Raw genomic sequence first — 14,635 nt, forward strand, 5'->3', positions numbered from 1 at the left:
CATCCTTGACATTCGCTCCGTCAATCCTGTATCGCGCTTCAGCCTCACGTAGGTCGAATTTTCGGGTTACGACACATCGATGCCGGTCACGCGTAAGGCAACATTTTCGCAAATTGCTGACGCGCTTTGGGGTACCGATAGCTGATTCGGACAAATCGGGACGAGAAAGAAATGCCGGCGTAGGCTGAGGAGTCTTTGCGGCTAGTGATTTAACTGAGAAAAGAGTAAGCGTCTCACGGTTCAGGTGTACATGACAACAACGTACGTACGGGGTAAGAAGAAATTATCCATCAAAAAACTAGAAAACTCAACCAAACTTTGACTAAGACCATGTTGTTCTTCGGAAGTCCATCCCTCAAAGTTGTGTAAGGTTGCTAAGGTCTCAGCTAGTCTGGGTTCCGTGACTCCAAGTCGATCGCATTCAATGAAAGTGAAAAAGAGTTCCAGAAACTCATCTTCAGCAGAGACTCCTCCTTTCGTGAGGCGTAGAAGTGTTATTGGTTTGTAATCATTGCTAGATGCCTGCAAAGGCTCGAAATGCTCGATGAGGCGGTTGAAAAGGTTGGTGGCTTCGTCGTGCTCTTCTGGTGTAGGAAAAATGACACCTTCCAAAGATGAGTGATGCTGGTGAAGGGGTACAGCCATCACGTCCTAAGATGATTGTAAACTTATCCTGGATTCGGAGGCACTTGGGGTGAATAGCAGCTCTTATAGTGACTTGCAAGGTCGCTCATGGATTGCTCAGGACACGCACTTTGCTGCTCACCCCACGCTCCGGGCTGCTCTGGGAGCAAAAAGCGGCGCCAAGTTGGGCCTAAGGCGGAAATGGAAAAGTGACTTGATTTCCGCAGGAATCCAGTTCAGTAGTTCATACATACATACATACATACATAGTCTTTACCAGCAAGTAAAGCAGCGAAGTCTAGAGTTGCCATCGTTGGAATGCCTCAGTATATCCCACTCCCTGCTTGTTTATGTTGATATACTCATCTCGCTGGCCTGCGTCTAGAGCGCCAGGCAAATCTAGAACGGGTACCATTGAGGGTCGGCCATGGGCACATTGAAAAGGGAAAACACAGCGAGATAACTGTCTCACCAAATTCTGACATTCTTCAATGCTCAGCACATCGTTGAACATAATCGCCGTCCGACAGGCCCGAGAGTTTAGCAAGTCTAGAATTCCCCGAGGGCAACCAGCTAATCGTCCAACCCAACTGTCGTGTTTTTGGGATTGTCCCGGCCCGGGAGGTGTCTGCGGCCGTGTGCTATTGCGCCCTTCCTGCCTCCAAATTTCCCCCCGAATAACGTTCATAGCCAAATCTGCCTCGACTCTGCAGCGCTCTGCAATCAATGTAGGAAGCCGTAAGACTGACACGGTAGCATTCCTGCTTGACAAGCTTGACTGCACGGCATACTCAATACCCCAGGACTTGAAGAAATCCAGACGCTCCTTGAATATTAAGGCCTCCGTAGCGGGAATGTCGAATACAATCGGGTCCACCTGAATAGTCTGTACGCATAACAAGTCACCGCTTATCTGAAACAACTCTTCAAATAGCCTTTCGACCCGACATCGTTCATCCGCTGCATGCTGGTCGATGAGGACCAGAGTTGGTGTATCACCATCAGAACCCCTGGATGTTGTCACCCTCGCCAAAATGAACTTTCGATCAACCTGTCCAATTATCTCGGCGGTATCTAGATCCTGCTTCCGCAGTTTTCCACGAAACTTCGATACTCCAAAACTTTCCAATCCGCATGGCTTTTCAGAGTTGTAGTGTGCTTGGGCATCTAGGCTGCCGTCATGTCCTGCATTGAATTCGAGGGCATTTATAGGCTGCTCACAACGGGCGAAAGTGGGATTCTCCCAACCATCCAAAAGATTTTCGACCCAATTACTCGGTGGCCGACTGAGAGGAACGGATGCTGGCCGTTTGAGGCTATCCAAAACTCGCGTAACACCAAAAGACCCAGTTGACCGGGGTCGCGAAGTAAGGGCAACGGCCACCGGTGATTGAACATTGATGGACTGGCCAGTCCGAGAGTTGACCAAGTAACTGACCCCAGAGTACGGGTCGATCCAAGGAATTACTATGTCTGTTTCTGACTTATCCGTCTTGCTACCCTGGGACTCGACAGCGTCTGGCGCTTGAAACACCCCAGAATTCGAATCGCCAACGGTGGAATCAAAAATTCCATTAGCTTCTGAGGTCGGTTTGGAAGGGACATTATTTGGTCCATCGGGTGAAGCCTGGAACAAGCCGGGTATTTGCGTAGCGGGGAGAAGGAAACGGCTGGAACGACTGCTGGCGCCCTTAATTCGAGACCAGTTCCCAAAGTGAGGACTGATCTTTGGCCGTGAAAATAAAGGGAGCCTCAGCTGTTTTCCGAGGGTTTCTTCTACACGCGCTGCCTTATCAGTCTCAGATTTGCTGGGATGACGATCGCCCTCATCGGTGGGACATTTTCGTTTCCTCTTTCCACCGCGTGGGCGCATATTGTGCTCCTTCAAGAACTCATTGATCATGACTGTAACAACATCTATAATACGTTGAAGGGATTTATCTGATTCCGGTATGTCCTGGTCATCGCTACTGATTGGGGCGCCGTTTGCGTCAATACGTATATAAAACATAGGCCACTTATTAACCGTCTTAGGGATGGGCTTAGTATGGAGGCCGTGTCTGTCAATTTGGAGACTCAAAGGCGCATTGTCAGTCCCGAAAGATGAGCAGCCAGCAGTCCCAAAGTCAGACAAATCAAATAAGCGGTTGACTTCGCTAAACAACATATTGGCATGGTTCCGTGGGAAAATGGGATCAATTCCCAAGGAAATAAACTGGATCTTTTTGGAGGGGCTCGGCACGAGGGACAGAGCAGCCTGGATTGAAACCTGTGGGACGCATGCCGATACGAAATACCAGCCATTATTACTTTGGAAATCGGCTAGTCCTGCCTGTGAGAGAATTGAGCCAAGACGAACAAGGTCCAACTCATTGCCCGCTTGTGGGCCTTTTTTCCGAGGACGGATTGTCAGCCTTCGTTCATTATCAATGTCTGAGATCACCAGCTTTAGGAGACGGTCATTTGGGATCATAAAGGAGATTAACAAATGTCGCAAGTCGTCCCACTGGCGGGCTAATTCGTCCGGTTTTTGCATACTGAGTGCCCGATATTTCACACGGACTGGCATATTTCCAAAAAGGTCATTCACAGTAACCCTTGTTCCATGGTCACTAAATCTCAGCTCTTGATGTACCGGAGCTGGAGTGAGCCGGGCAATGGGCGTTGAGTGGTGGAATATCACGGTATTTGTACACGGCTGACTAGCATGATGCGATGTTATAGTCAATACCGCAAGAGACGATAGGGAAGCTAAAAAAAGGCCTCTTTTACCATAAATAGGGGTGTCCGCATGAAGCTTTGAAGTGTCTGGTAGTAGTAAGCACATGCAACGGATCCAATGGATCGGGAACATACGATGAGCTCCGCCTAGCCCTCCATCGGGCTCAAATTCCGCTCGCAGAATTCCATCCCCGTCATCCTCTACAACACACCCTCCGCGTCGGTAGTCAACAGTGACGAAGATGGTACAGGCGTTTGCATCCAAGGAATTCTTGACTAATTCCACAATCACTCCGTTGAGGTTGGTGATAGAAGTGGATGATTTTATCTGTGCAGCCACTTGGGGAGGGAGTGGCTGGATTCTATGACTTTTCATTTTCGATCTTTAAAACGGGATATTGAGGGGTTTTAGTTCCAGTCCACATCTGCATGATATTCCGCAGCCTGCCTCCAGGCTGGTTGGCTCGCCACCTTGACGACATGGATTGGCGAACTCTGGGAAAGCATAAGAAGGGAGAACGGCAATCTCAAGGCCCCAATAGTCGTGTCATGAGGGAGCTGGGGGTAGAGGTTGCTCCCATGGCGAAAACAAAGCAGATGAAGAGAGACTGGGGAAGTCGCGAGCAATGATGTCGGTCCGGTTTGATCACGTGATAATAGATTGCATCACTTACTTTTCTACAGAAAGATTGAGATGAACAAGGCTATTTACAAATTAGGAGCGTTATAATCGTATAGAGGAACGTCTCGAGAGACGATGACGATGCCCTACTGGTTATCAGGCATTAAACAGATCAGAATCTAAGGAGGTTGTATTGTATGAACCATTGTCTCAAGTACACCATTTCTTTGCGGAAAATCGAACGTCTCTTAAGGAAAGACCTGGAGTTGACTCCGCAATATTCAAACCTCTGCGTAAAGCCCGAACTCGGAGTATTTTCCTGGAATAACCGTCGATGGGAGGAGAACCGTGAGGGGTCTCGCGGAACTTACTCGGTCCTAATAATCAGACTCCATCAGAGTTAAGTTGAGGGTGAAAAGCCTCACTCAAGACGGATTGCAAGGGATGGTGTCCCTTACTAGCCCGTAGACCAGAAACTGATAATCAGTCGTCAAATCCTCCCCGTGATATTCTGTAGATGACCGCCGGACCTCGAACTCCGTAATCGCATCAAAACGTCTTATTTGTCGTCATACAGCCTGCAGGCCAATTAAATCAAGGCAAAAGAGCGGCTATAATTAATCACTGCAGAAGCCAAGCGCCCCAAGCTCCTGATCGTGCCAGCACAACAACAATCTGTAAGGAAGTGTCCAACAGCACGAATCCGACAGCTCAAGGTGGCTTCAGGACGTACAAACCAGCCAAGATGGACCACTGTCCTCCCGGGTACTTACATTCATCGGAGTTTTTCCTCCGTCACATAGGAGTCGGTGGATGTTTGATGACAAGACTCACAGGAGGTTGGAATGGAGGTTTAGGCCCAAAGATGAGGCGGCTGTATCACGTGCGGGTATGCAGAATCTCCTGAAGCCGTAGAACACAAGAAGATGTAACAAGCATTCTTTCACTGACTTAAGTTGTTCTGATCCAGACTGAGCAGCTGTGTTTCTAGCTGTTTCTTTTCCATGGCTCTCTGAATCCATCTGCCCATCACTTCTCCTCTGCTTTGACTAGAAAACCTCCTTTGAATCCCACAACGTCTCCCTACCGCCGCCGCTTCTTATCGGATCTGCGATACCTAAAGTCTCCTCAATAAAACACCACTTAGACAACGGGCAAAATTCCTGGTCCATATCTGCCGAAAATTCCCTGCGTATCTCTCAGTCAATATTGTTCAACAGCCAACATGGCCACAACTGAAGGCCCAGCCCAAGCACACGGTACGTGTAAACCCCTCTTTGTTGGAACTTCAGCTGATACAACCCTGGTCAATAGATCGCCATGGACGTCGTCGGCCTTTCTCTAGCTGGATGAAGCGACTAGCCAACCTGAAAAGCTCGAACGACTCAGGAACTATCCGTTGGTCCAACAAACGACATGCCATGCACAAGAGCAAAAGCCGAGGCGTGAAGAATAACCCCTATCCTTTATCCGGGACGAATTACACCACACACCAGTATAGCAGCGATCAAATCTCTTCCGATATGAGTGATGGCCACGGACCCCAATCCCGGTCCCGTTCGCAGAGTGAACCGTCCGTCTCCTACTCCGGGTACGACAACCAGATACTAGCCACCAGCGCCAAGTCGACGGCTCCGACGATCTCTACAAACGGCGACACCACAATATCGGAAGCTGCATACTCCAAAGCCGGGACCATGGCGACCGTTGGTGGAGGTATCAGCTCTCGTGGAGGCGGAGAAGGGAGCACGTTCTCGTCTCCTGCGCCCTCTGTACGGTCTCTGACCACCACGTTAACCACGGTCCAATCAGCAGCACCATCGAGTCAGATCTACAACGCACACAACCACGCACATTACGGTCACCATCATGGACATTCGATAGGCAACCCGGGTGCGCAGCAAGTACAATTTTCGCACCAGTTTCCTCCCTCGCCCGCCACTGCGGTACCAGCCCACCTTGCCCCCCATGGCCACTCGGTCACATACAGCACTGCGACAGCCAACAACATTCTCACCGATAATGCCTCCATTCTAACCCTCGCCAGCTCGTCGAAACGGCGTCGACGAAATTCGCTGGATACCAACGCTTCTATTCGTGCCCTTGCCCCTTCGTCGGTGTTTGGCGGGAGCCGGGAGAGTCTACCGTTAAGCGTGCTTAGTGCTACTGTGGGAGAACCCTCCAATACGCCGGCCCTGAGCGCACAGGGTGTCCTCAACCGACCCAGCCTTGTGGGCCTCGCCAGCGTGGAACGAGTCAGCGTCTATTCTTCAGCTGGGCCGGTTCCTGGTGGTGAGCGGGGAAGCCTCCAAGCAAACAAACAAAGCGCAGCGACAGGTGACGGTGCTAGCATCCGGAGCGGAGTACACTCGCATGTGCGGCAGGATAGCAATGCCGCGAGCATCTCTGGTGCTGGTGGGCAATCAATTGGGCCTGGACGCATCAGTCGTCGAAGCTCAGGATGGGGGGAGATAATAACAGGGGAGGAAAGTGATGTAGAGAAGATCGAGGACTAGGATGGGACGACATTATGAACGATATTCGATGACTTACTGGATTGAACTGTATATTTTTCTTCTTCTGTTTCTTTTTTTTTTCCTCTTCGCTCCTTTCTTATTCTTCAGCTACTGCAGCAGCTACGACTAATGTGGGAAAGGGGGAACCTGGGGGGAGGTTGGATAGATTGGTTTCTTTACGAAGGCGTTTAATGGGCGCGGAGTCTCTTTTATACCTGGATGGAGTGGGACTGGCGATGAAGTGATATCCTAATATACATGTTGGACTTTCTTGCTTTCCCTAGTTCCAGTTAATTTGCTTCAATTCTATGCAATGCAAGAGATTCTTTTTTCCCCGTGGATAATATTGATCTAGTCGGTAACCGCCCAAGCCGCTCAACGGTTCTGGCTTCCTCGGCAGGGTCCAGAGTACTTTACAATCAGCGTTCCCTCTCGTCGCACTTTATCCCCCCCCCTTTTTTTTTTATAATTATTTCTTAATCATACTTGTCTCTCCGAATTCATTCTTGAAGCCTCCCTCAACCATCTCTGGTTGTTTAAATAATGCAAACAAAGCGGCGCGATGTTGCTGTGGTGGGTACTGGGATGGCCGGGCTTGTGACAGCTTATTTACTGCATAATGACTCCCAGCAGCGGTTTCGCGTGCGATTGATGGACCAGGTGAGTTCCTCGAGAGTTGTGAATTTGTGGCTCTGGAAAATTAGCACGCCAAATTATCCCGTCTTCCATATTGCTAACTTCCCAGGGCACACAAGTTTCGTTGGCGGCGGAATCTGTCCGAGTACCGAAATCCAGGGCTTGGGTTGATATACCTATGCGCGCCTTTGCTGGCGGATTCTATCAAAACCTGGTGCGGATGTACGACTATCTGGGCGTGTGCTATCAGTCTCAGCCTTTTCTCTTCCATTTTTCCTGTCTCTCAGGCACGGTCCCAAACACAGCGCCACCCGAACCGTCCCTGAGCCACGCTTCAAACTTTCACGGCATTCCGCCAATTCCCCACAAAGACATTGTCCCCTGGCTTCTTCAGGTCCTCTACGTTCTCTTTTGCTATGTCTGGTTCACTGTGTGCTGTTTCTTCGTCCAGCCCCTACAAACACCGGAAGATGAGTCCCTCGACGATTACCTTCGCCGCATTCGCCTCCCTCGTGCCTACGTTACTAGCTACCTTCTCCCCATGATCTCCAGCGTGTGTACCTGTTCACATCATGAATTACTACGATTTCCGGCCTCCGATATCCTTACCTATAAACTGCGCACACACCGCCAGCCACATTTCGTCGTCTCCGGTGGTGTTCGCAAGGCACAGGATGCCCTCCTCCGCGGAATCGACGTGCACCTTGGCACCCAAATCACAAAGGTCACCTCCACCGTAGACGGTGTCCTGCTGACGTCGCGGACACTCGAGAAGGGAACGGAGTCCACTGAGCGCTTTGATCTTATCGTTCTCGCGGTATCTCCAGACATCGCCGCGCAGATCTTCGAGCCCTCACGGGACACCTTGCAGCACGTACCCACCACTACAGTCTGCACCGTCGCGCACACCGACTTTGGTAACATCCTGACCAGGAGATACAACACAAAGTCTTCCATAAATAGCGCGCCTACTTCGCAAGATATTTTCCTCCGCTCTACGGAGACTATTACAGAAGCGGTTCACTCCCAATCGTTCCCAATACTAGTTACCACAAACCCTGTTACACCCATTGACCCAGCCAAGATCCTGAGGTCCGCATCCTTCACGCGGGTACTACGCAGTCCACGCAGCCGGCGACTGCTGAAAGAGCTATTCTGGGAGACAGACCCTGCTGTGTCGTCACCTACCCGTGCCTGGCGCAACGGCGATGGGGGGGTTTACCTTGCCGGTGGGTGGTGTTGGGATGGAATGGTACTACTCGAGGGGTGTGTAGTGTCTGCGATGCGAGTTGCGCGGGAATTGGATGTATCTATTCCTTGGTGATGTCTATACTAGTGATACTACATGGACCATAGAACTATTTACGCTAATAAAATGACGACATGTTTATGAGGTTGGACTCTAAACCCCAACCCCAAGTATATATATATATATATGCCCATTACTAGTATATTAGAGGTTGTTAGAACTTAGAAGTAGTAAATGTTTTATTCGTGTTCGGTATGCCGAGCTGTATCCCCCTTTAGTAGTACATACGGAAAACGCCACTGACTAGCAATTTAACTTCCGTCAAGCTCCGTTGGACCCTGAATGAACATCATCATGAATCCCTTCACCTGGCTTGCATCATTTTTTCCTAGAGTCCAAAAGGAATCCAAATCATCATCAATCTATGGCCTGGACCATGCCATCCTCAATATCCCCATTCCGCCACCGTCTATGTGGATGAACCTCGGGTATTGGAAGGTAGCAAAAAAGCAGAGACCCCTCCCTTCCTCCCTCCCTACCTACCTACAACCACAGAATGCAACGGATGAACCAGACAGCTCTAACTCTTGCTAGAATGAAACAGATTTCCCCTCCGCATGCGCAGCCCTGCTAAATGAAGTCCTGATCACCGCGTCTCTCCTCGATTCCACCGCCAGCCCCCTCGCACACCCACCACCCACGCGCCACTTCCACCTCCTCCTCGACGTGGGGATCGGTTGCGGCGACCAATCCATCCATTTACTCAATCTACGGCGCATCCAACCCGACAATGGCTCGGAGAACCCCTTCTTATTCAGCTCATACGTCGGCCTAACCCTCGTTCCAACCCAAGCGGAGCTGGCTACTCGTCGTATTACCCAACACCGCCGCCTCGCCTCCTCCTCCCAACCCACGGACGCAAGGGCGGATATCTTCTGCGCTGACGCGGCGAGCCCTTCTTCCTGGGGTAGAGAAATCCACTCCGCTCTTTCCCGGACCCAGTCCCAATCCCATCCCGAACAAGAAGGAGAGGAGGAGGAGGAGGAGAAATGGCTCCTCGCCCTCGACACCCTGTACCACTTCCGTCCCTCGCGGACGCCCTTACTCCGCTACGCATGCTCCACTCTGCACGCGTCTTTCATGGCCTTTGATCTCGTTCTCGCGGACTCCGTCTCGTTCTGGGAGATTCTTCTGCTCCGTCTTGTCTGCTGGGTGTCTGGCACGCCGTGGGCGAATTTCCTCACGCGGGACGAGTACGAGGCGCTTCTTGTTCGGGTTGGGTACGAGTCGAGTCAGATTGTGATGAGGGATATATCGGCGGATGTGTTTTCGGGAATCGCGGCGTTCTTGAAGTCCAGGGAGGCGGAGATGAATCTTTACGGAATGTCGATTGGGAAGTTTAAGGCGGCGAGGGTTGTCTTTGACTGGTGGGCGAGGAAGGGGATAGTGCGGGGGGTTATTGTTGTGGCTCGTCGATGACTCTCTCTCTCTCTCTCTCTCTCTCTATTTTAACCTGTATTCAAACTAGATGAGATAGTAGGGATAGTGTGAATATATATATATGTATGTATGTATGTATATATGCAGGTATAGGTATAGTTATGTCCAGACAACGTTTACAAATCATACGGCCCAAGTAAAATACTAACCACCAACCCTACAGAACAAAACACCACATCCCATCCCACACTACTCACAGCCGGATGCTCACCCATCGTCGCAAGCAACCGCTTCACAACCGGAACCACCCCCCGCTGCTCCTCCGAAAGAAGCAAGAAAGTTGACCGCGCCTGGATCCCGACCGCCGCAGCGCCAATCCACCAAAAGAGCCTCCTATACCGTCCCACGCCGCGGTAGGACCCAAGTCCCGCCAGACCCGACCGCGAAAGCAAAGTCGGGACGAACAGCAGGAAATGCGGCACAAGCAATACCGGCATGAAAAGTGGCGTGTGCGCCACGGAGGGGACGACCGCCGCGCTGGCGAGCGAGAGTACAATCGGGGTGAGTTCTAGGAGACCAGGGGGGGTCCAGATAGTTTCTTCCTCGTGCTCGTCCTTGTCGCTGTCGCTGTCGCTGTTGCCCGCATTTCGACTCGAATCGCGCTTCCCCGAGGATTCCGACACAAGCACGGTGAGAGTAAACAAGTTCTGAGCAAAAGATATAGCCACAATCTGGCCGATGAGCATGAAACTCCATACATGCGGGATACGATATTTCCGTCCTGATACATCTCAGATCAGTCTCTCTCTCTCTCTCTCTCTCTCTCTCTCTCTTTCTCGGAAAGAAAAAAAATACTCACCCACAACCCCCAAAACCAAACTCCACCCCACCGTAAACAAAAAGATCTGCCCACTCCACCAGACCCTCTCCGGACTCTCAGAAACACTCTCCCAAGCTTCCCGGAAGAGCTTCCGATCCCGTAACCAGAGCTCCCACCTCCGCGGCAGGGAATAATAACCCCGCGTCAACGCTGCTGCTGCTGCATCATCACCACCAGCCCAGGATCGGTACGAGTGTCCGAAAAAGCAGAACATGTGATACCAGGTTGTGCCGAGACTCAGGAGAGCCAGGAGGCAGAAGACAGCGAATTTGCGTTTGCGGGAGGGCCATTGGCGCTGGCTATTTCCTCGTTGCTGCTGCTGCTGCTGCTGCTGCTGGTGGCGGTAGCCGTGGTAGATGGCGATGCATTTCTGGGCTGCTAGGGTGCCGCAGATGGAGAGGTAGGTGAGGAGGATTGGGAGGGATCGGTAGCTGGGGGGGTCGGGGGACAATGGCAAAGTTGGCTCTTGGTGCATTGTTTGTTCTTTTTTCTTGGTCTGGCGGTTGACCAGCAGGTGGCTTGGTGGTGGTGGGTTAACAAGGATGGATGGAAGTGGGATTGGCGGTTAGTGTTCCCCGCATGATTTTAGCCATCACGGACCAAGTAATAATATACACATACATACTATATCTGAAGATACTTACTTGCACAGTGAAAAATGGTAAATTGAGACGGATTGCTCTAGGTTGTATGTTTGAACGTACAGACTGCCGAGTCTGCTATCTGCATTCATGGTAATCATCACTCATGCCTCCCACCAAACTTGTGCTGTGAGACGCCTTCGTCACCTCGAAAAATTAAAGACAATAATATGGACAGTGATCTCAAGGCTAAATTTACGCGGAAAGCCAAAACAGCAACCATTATCCTTCACACACTCTCTCTTTTTTTTTTTTCCTTTTTTTTTTTCTTCTCTTAGACGCATCATGCAGTTCCAACTCCGATCTTGGACTCGCCGCTACTCCTCTCAGCGTTAGCCCTCTGTGCTGCGAGGAACCTCTTAAACATGTCTGTGATGTTGGTCTCGGCCTTCTTTCCTTCCTCGGCTGACTTGCCGTTCTTCTCTGTGATCAGGTTCTTCAGCCACTGGTTCTCGAGCTCCAGCGCGGTCACACGCGCCTCAAGGGCAGCATTCTTTTCGGAGGTCTCCTTAACAGTATTCTCCAGCGCTTGTTCCCGGAGCTTCTTCTTCACTCGGAATCTGGCGCTAGCAGCAGTATTGCGACGACGTTTATCCTCTTCCGCGGCGACTCGCGCAGCCTCCTCCACACTCATGATAGGTGTCTTCTGCGTGTTCTTGCGCTTCGGTCCTGTAGCAAGGGACCCCGTAACGGCGGTAGAAGCAGGAGCAGGGGCGGGAGGCTGGGAGGCCGACGTGATGGATGCTGGAGAGGTAGTTGAGGAGGACGAGTTCGGTGAGACATGATTATCAGCGAGTCTGTTCGGCATGGATGGCATGACTGATAACTGGTTGTTTTGCGTAGACATGGTGGAATTGTTCATCGAGTTCACATCGGGGGACTGAAAGTCGTTTACGTTGCCAAATCCCTCTGGTCGGAGTTAGTAAAAAGCAGACACATGATGTGAAGACATTTGGGACAGCTCCAGAGGCTCGAGGTGGACTGCGCGCCGGGAAAAGAAGGAGGGGCAATGCAAAATCCAATTCAAAAGGCCAAGGGCAACATGAAGCGCACGCACAGCCCAGCGCATCTTCTGTTTAGTTCACGTGGAATGACGCGATACATATCACGCACGCTATCAACTCCCAGAGGCACACTTGCTGCAAACCCTGAAGCTAATCTAACGCACCACCAATGGTGGCCTGGTTAGATGGCGTGTGCGGGGGATAGTAGATGCAACGCCTCGTACCTTAGGTAGAAATTGATAAAAGAAAGACACATAAATAAGGGAATGGGGAAATAAAGATCTCAAGCGATGAAATGGGGCAGAATGCCAAATTCAAGTGAAAATGGAACAGGCCCATTATCCAGCCGAACCCAGAACAATTTGCAGAAATCAAATCAATGATGTAGAAAGAAAACCTATCACTTACCACCTAGGAGGTCCAGAAATTCCATATCAGAATTCCGAGAGGCATTCTGCTCGGTTTCCTCCACGGGCTCAAACGACGGAATTTTCAAATCCCCGAGCTTGTCGAAGTCAAAGAACTCGGTGTTTGTAAACAGGGATAATTCAGAATCAATATTGAAGGTTTCCTGTTGCTGCTGGTTGGCGAGGTCGTATTGCGATGGAATTGCATTCAAGTCCTGGAGGTATTCGGAGAAATTCGGGGCGCTGCGGCCGTTGAATTCGGACATGGTGATGTATAATTGAGGCGTTTGGCCTCTCTCGCAGTAAATCCAGCCAAATATTTGTCGATGCTTCCTTTTCCCTTCCTTATTGCTCAAGTCTTTTGTCCGGTAAAGTGGTTCGTAGCAGAGAACGGGAGGGGTTTAGACCAAAACTACCAGGGGTCGATTAGTCGCCGTGTCGAGTCGAATCGAGGACGATATTGTGTCGAAAATTGAGGATTCGGATGGTGTGGAAGGCGAGGACGAGGAGAGAGAGAAGTTGAGAGAGGAGGGGCCCGGGATGATTCGAAGAGTGTGGAACAATCCCACGTTAGTTTCCGGATGATCGGATTTTGCGAGGAATTGAAGTGGGGGGCTGTAGGCTGAATAATCCCAAATGCACGGAAAAGTGTAACACATTTACTCCGTCCTCCGTACAACTCCTCGGTTTTGCCCGGAACCAGAGTGGGAGGGTAGTTTGTTTAATTATTAATGGAAATCCTATCATTATTAATCGACAAGGAATTGTTCGTTGCCTGTTGGCCCGTGCTATGCTTTTTTTTGGTAATCCATCTGGAGCCAGGCAGAGGAGAGGGGCAAGATATTTTTGAAATATAAAAAATAAAAATAAAAAAAAATAACGATGGCTGCAGGATTCGAACCTGCGCTCACGAATGAACGGGATTACTTTCATGGTTAACCATGAAACGTCCAGACTACTTAGTCGAGCACTATATAGCAGTCCCGCGCCTTAACCACTCGGCCAAACCACCGAACTTGTGATCTTGGGATCCAGAATATACTTTATATATTCACTATCCACCCTCTATTATTTGAGAACATCTCGAGATCAGTCCTTGGCTCCCCTCCCCCCTACTTAGCCAGCGCGAGGCCAAGCTGCATGATTTGACCGCTCTAGTCAATTACTGTCTCGACATTAATACACAAGGAAATGTTTCCAAGTGGCAGCACCCCGCACGGTCTAATAGGTTCCATGTCATGTCATTGGTGGTGCATTTTCCTCATCGACCTCATCATCGACGATGGCGCATGCCATGGGCTATCGTAGGGTATAGGCGCCAGGGGGGCTCTGCTTTCATGCAGAAGCATATGTAAATCCAAATGAGGGGCTGCAGCCAGCCAGAGAGCTTCCTTGAGGCAAGGTTTAGCATGCGTTGATATGTTTGGCCACCTTTTAAATCGCGCATGCAGCAGCACTCCAGGTAAACTTAAGAGTCTACCTTGACTACGATATTGAAGGACCTGAACGTCAGCTTCGGTCGGATGTGACATTAATTGTCGGTTCTAGTCGACGGATCGGGAAGGATCCGAGATCAGGTTGACGCTTCGGTCCAATGTCCCCGACCGACTTCGGTTGAATGACGAGGATACTACATTCAGAATCAATATCGTGGATATGTAAGAAGTCTACCAACAGGTTATATATATCCATGTCTGGTTAGCCTGGTTTTCCTTTCTTCTCCGTATCTCTCATTCAGTGGGAGTGTGGTACTATTAGGCCCAACATATATAGAGTACTACGGATTATATACTCTTACTCAACACAGGTACCGCTGACTAGAACTATTAACCGACCGGTGAAAATACATCAAACTAGAAAAAGGATACCACCTATAACAAATATAAAAACACTAC

General features: G+C 50.3%; 7 protein-coding genes and 1 non-coding gene across 8 annotated transcripts; 3 read left to right on the forward strand and 5 right to left on the reverse strand.

Annotated features, from left to right (window-relative positions):
* Positions 1–922: 922 nt before the first annotated feature.
* On the reverse strand, positions 923–3,721 carry P175DRAFT_0512502 (putative DNA mismatch repair protein (Mlh3); the record flags this gene model as incomplete). Its single annotated transcript, XM_040898683.1, has 2 exons — positions 923–3,432; positions 3,481–3,721. 2 exons carry the CDS (start codon positions 3,719–3,721, stop codon positions 923–925), a joined length of 2,751 nt encoding a protein of 916 aa, XP_040748762.1.
* Positions 3,722–4,805: 1,084 nt separating this feature from the next.
* On the forward strand, positions 4,806–6,817 carry P175DRAFT_0505136 (uncharacterized protein). The gene is made up of 2 exons (XM_040898025.1): positions 4,806–5,226; positions 5,282–6,817. The coding sequence occupies exons 1-2, from the start codon at positions 5,193–5,195 to the stop codon at positions 6,481–6,483; spliced, it is 1,236 nt and encodes a 411-aa protein (XP_040748763.1). The 5' UTR covers positions 4,806–5,192; the 3' UTR covers positions 6,484–6,817.
* A 97-nt stretch (positions 6,818–6,914) lies between these two features.
* P175DRAFT_0519398 (uncharacterized protein) lies at positions 6,915–8,459 on the forward strand. Its single transcript, XM_040899101.1, has 2 exons — positions 6,915–7,143; positions 7,229–8,459. The coding sequence occupies exons 1-2, from the start codon at positions 7,027–7,029 to the stop codon at positions 8,441–8,443; spliced, it is 1,332 nt and encodes a 443-aa protein (XP_040748764.1). The 5' UTR covers positions 6,915–7,026; the 3' UTR covers positions 8,444–8,459.
* Positions 8,460–8,782: 323 nt separating this feature from the next.
* On the forward strand, positions 8,783–9,841 carry P175DRAFT_0416240 (uncharacterized protein; the record flags this gene model as incomplete). The annotated part of the gene is made up of 2 exons (XM_040893078.1): positions 8,783–8,866; positions 8,963–9,841. Coding segments are annotated over 2 exons (963 nt in total), but the record flags the coding sequence as incomplete, so codon positions are not given.
* A 74-nt stretch (positions 9,842–9,915) lies between these two features.
* On the reverse strand, positions 9,916–11,387 carry P175DRAFT_0108741 (uncharacterized protein). The gene is made up of 2 exons (XM_040892352.1): positions 10,668–11,387; positions 9,916–10,589 (listed from the first exon to the last, which is right to left on the reverse strand). The coding sequence occupies exons 1-2, from the start codon at positions 11,161–11,163 to the stop codon at positions 9,985–9,987; spliced, it is 1,101 nt and encodes a 366-aa protein (XP_040748766.1). The 5' UTR covers positions 11,164–11,387; the 3' UTR covers positions 9,916–9,984.
* P175DRAFT_0108740 (putative bZIP transcription factor (MetR)) lies at positions 11,388–13,158 on the reverse strand. The gene is made up of 2 exons (XM_040892351.1): positions 12,742–13,158; positions 11,388–12,238 (listed from the first exon to the last, which is right to left on the reverse strand). Exons 1-2 carry the CDS (start codon positions 13,004–13,006, stop codon positions 11,613–11,615), a joined length of 891 nt encoding a protein of 296 aa, XP_040748767.1. The 5' UTR covers positions 13,007–13,158; the 3' UTR covers positions 11,388–11,612.
* Positions 13,159–13,827, reverse strand: P175DRAFT_0108723 (uncharacterized protein). The gene has a single exon (XM_040892350.1). The coding sequence runs from the start codon at positions 13,671–13,673 to the stop codon at positions 13,311–13,313; it is 363 nt and encodes a 120-aa protein (XP_040748768.1). The 5' UTR covers positions 13,674–13,827; the 3' UTR covers positions 13,159–13,310.
* Positions 13,621–13,752, reverse strand: P175DRAFT_0t140. Its single transcript has one exon. It is a non-coding gene; the product is annotated as a tRNA-Ser (tRNA).
* Positions 13,828–14,635: the final 808 nt, after the last annotated feature.

This window comes from Aspergillus ochraceoroseus (assembly GCF_002846915.1).
Source record: "Aspergillus ochraceoroseus IBT 24754 chromosome Unknown P175scaffold_11, whole genome shotgun sequence".
In the NCBI taxonomy this organism is placed as follows: Eukaryota; Fungi; Ascomycota; class Eurotiomycetes; order Eurotiales; family Aspergillaceae; genus Aspergillus; species Aspergillus ochraceoroseus.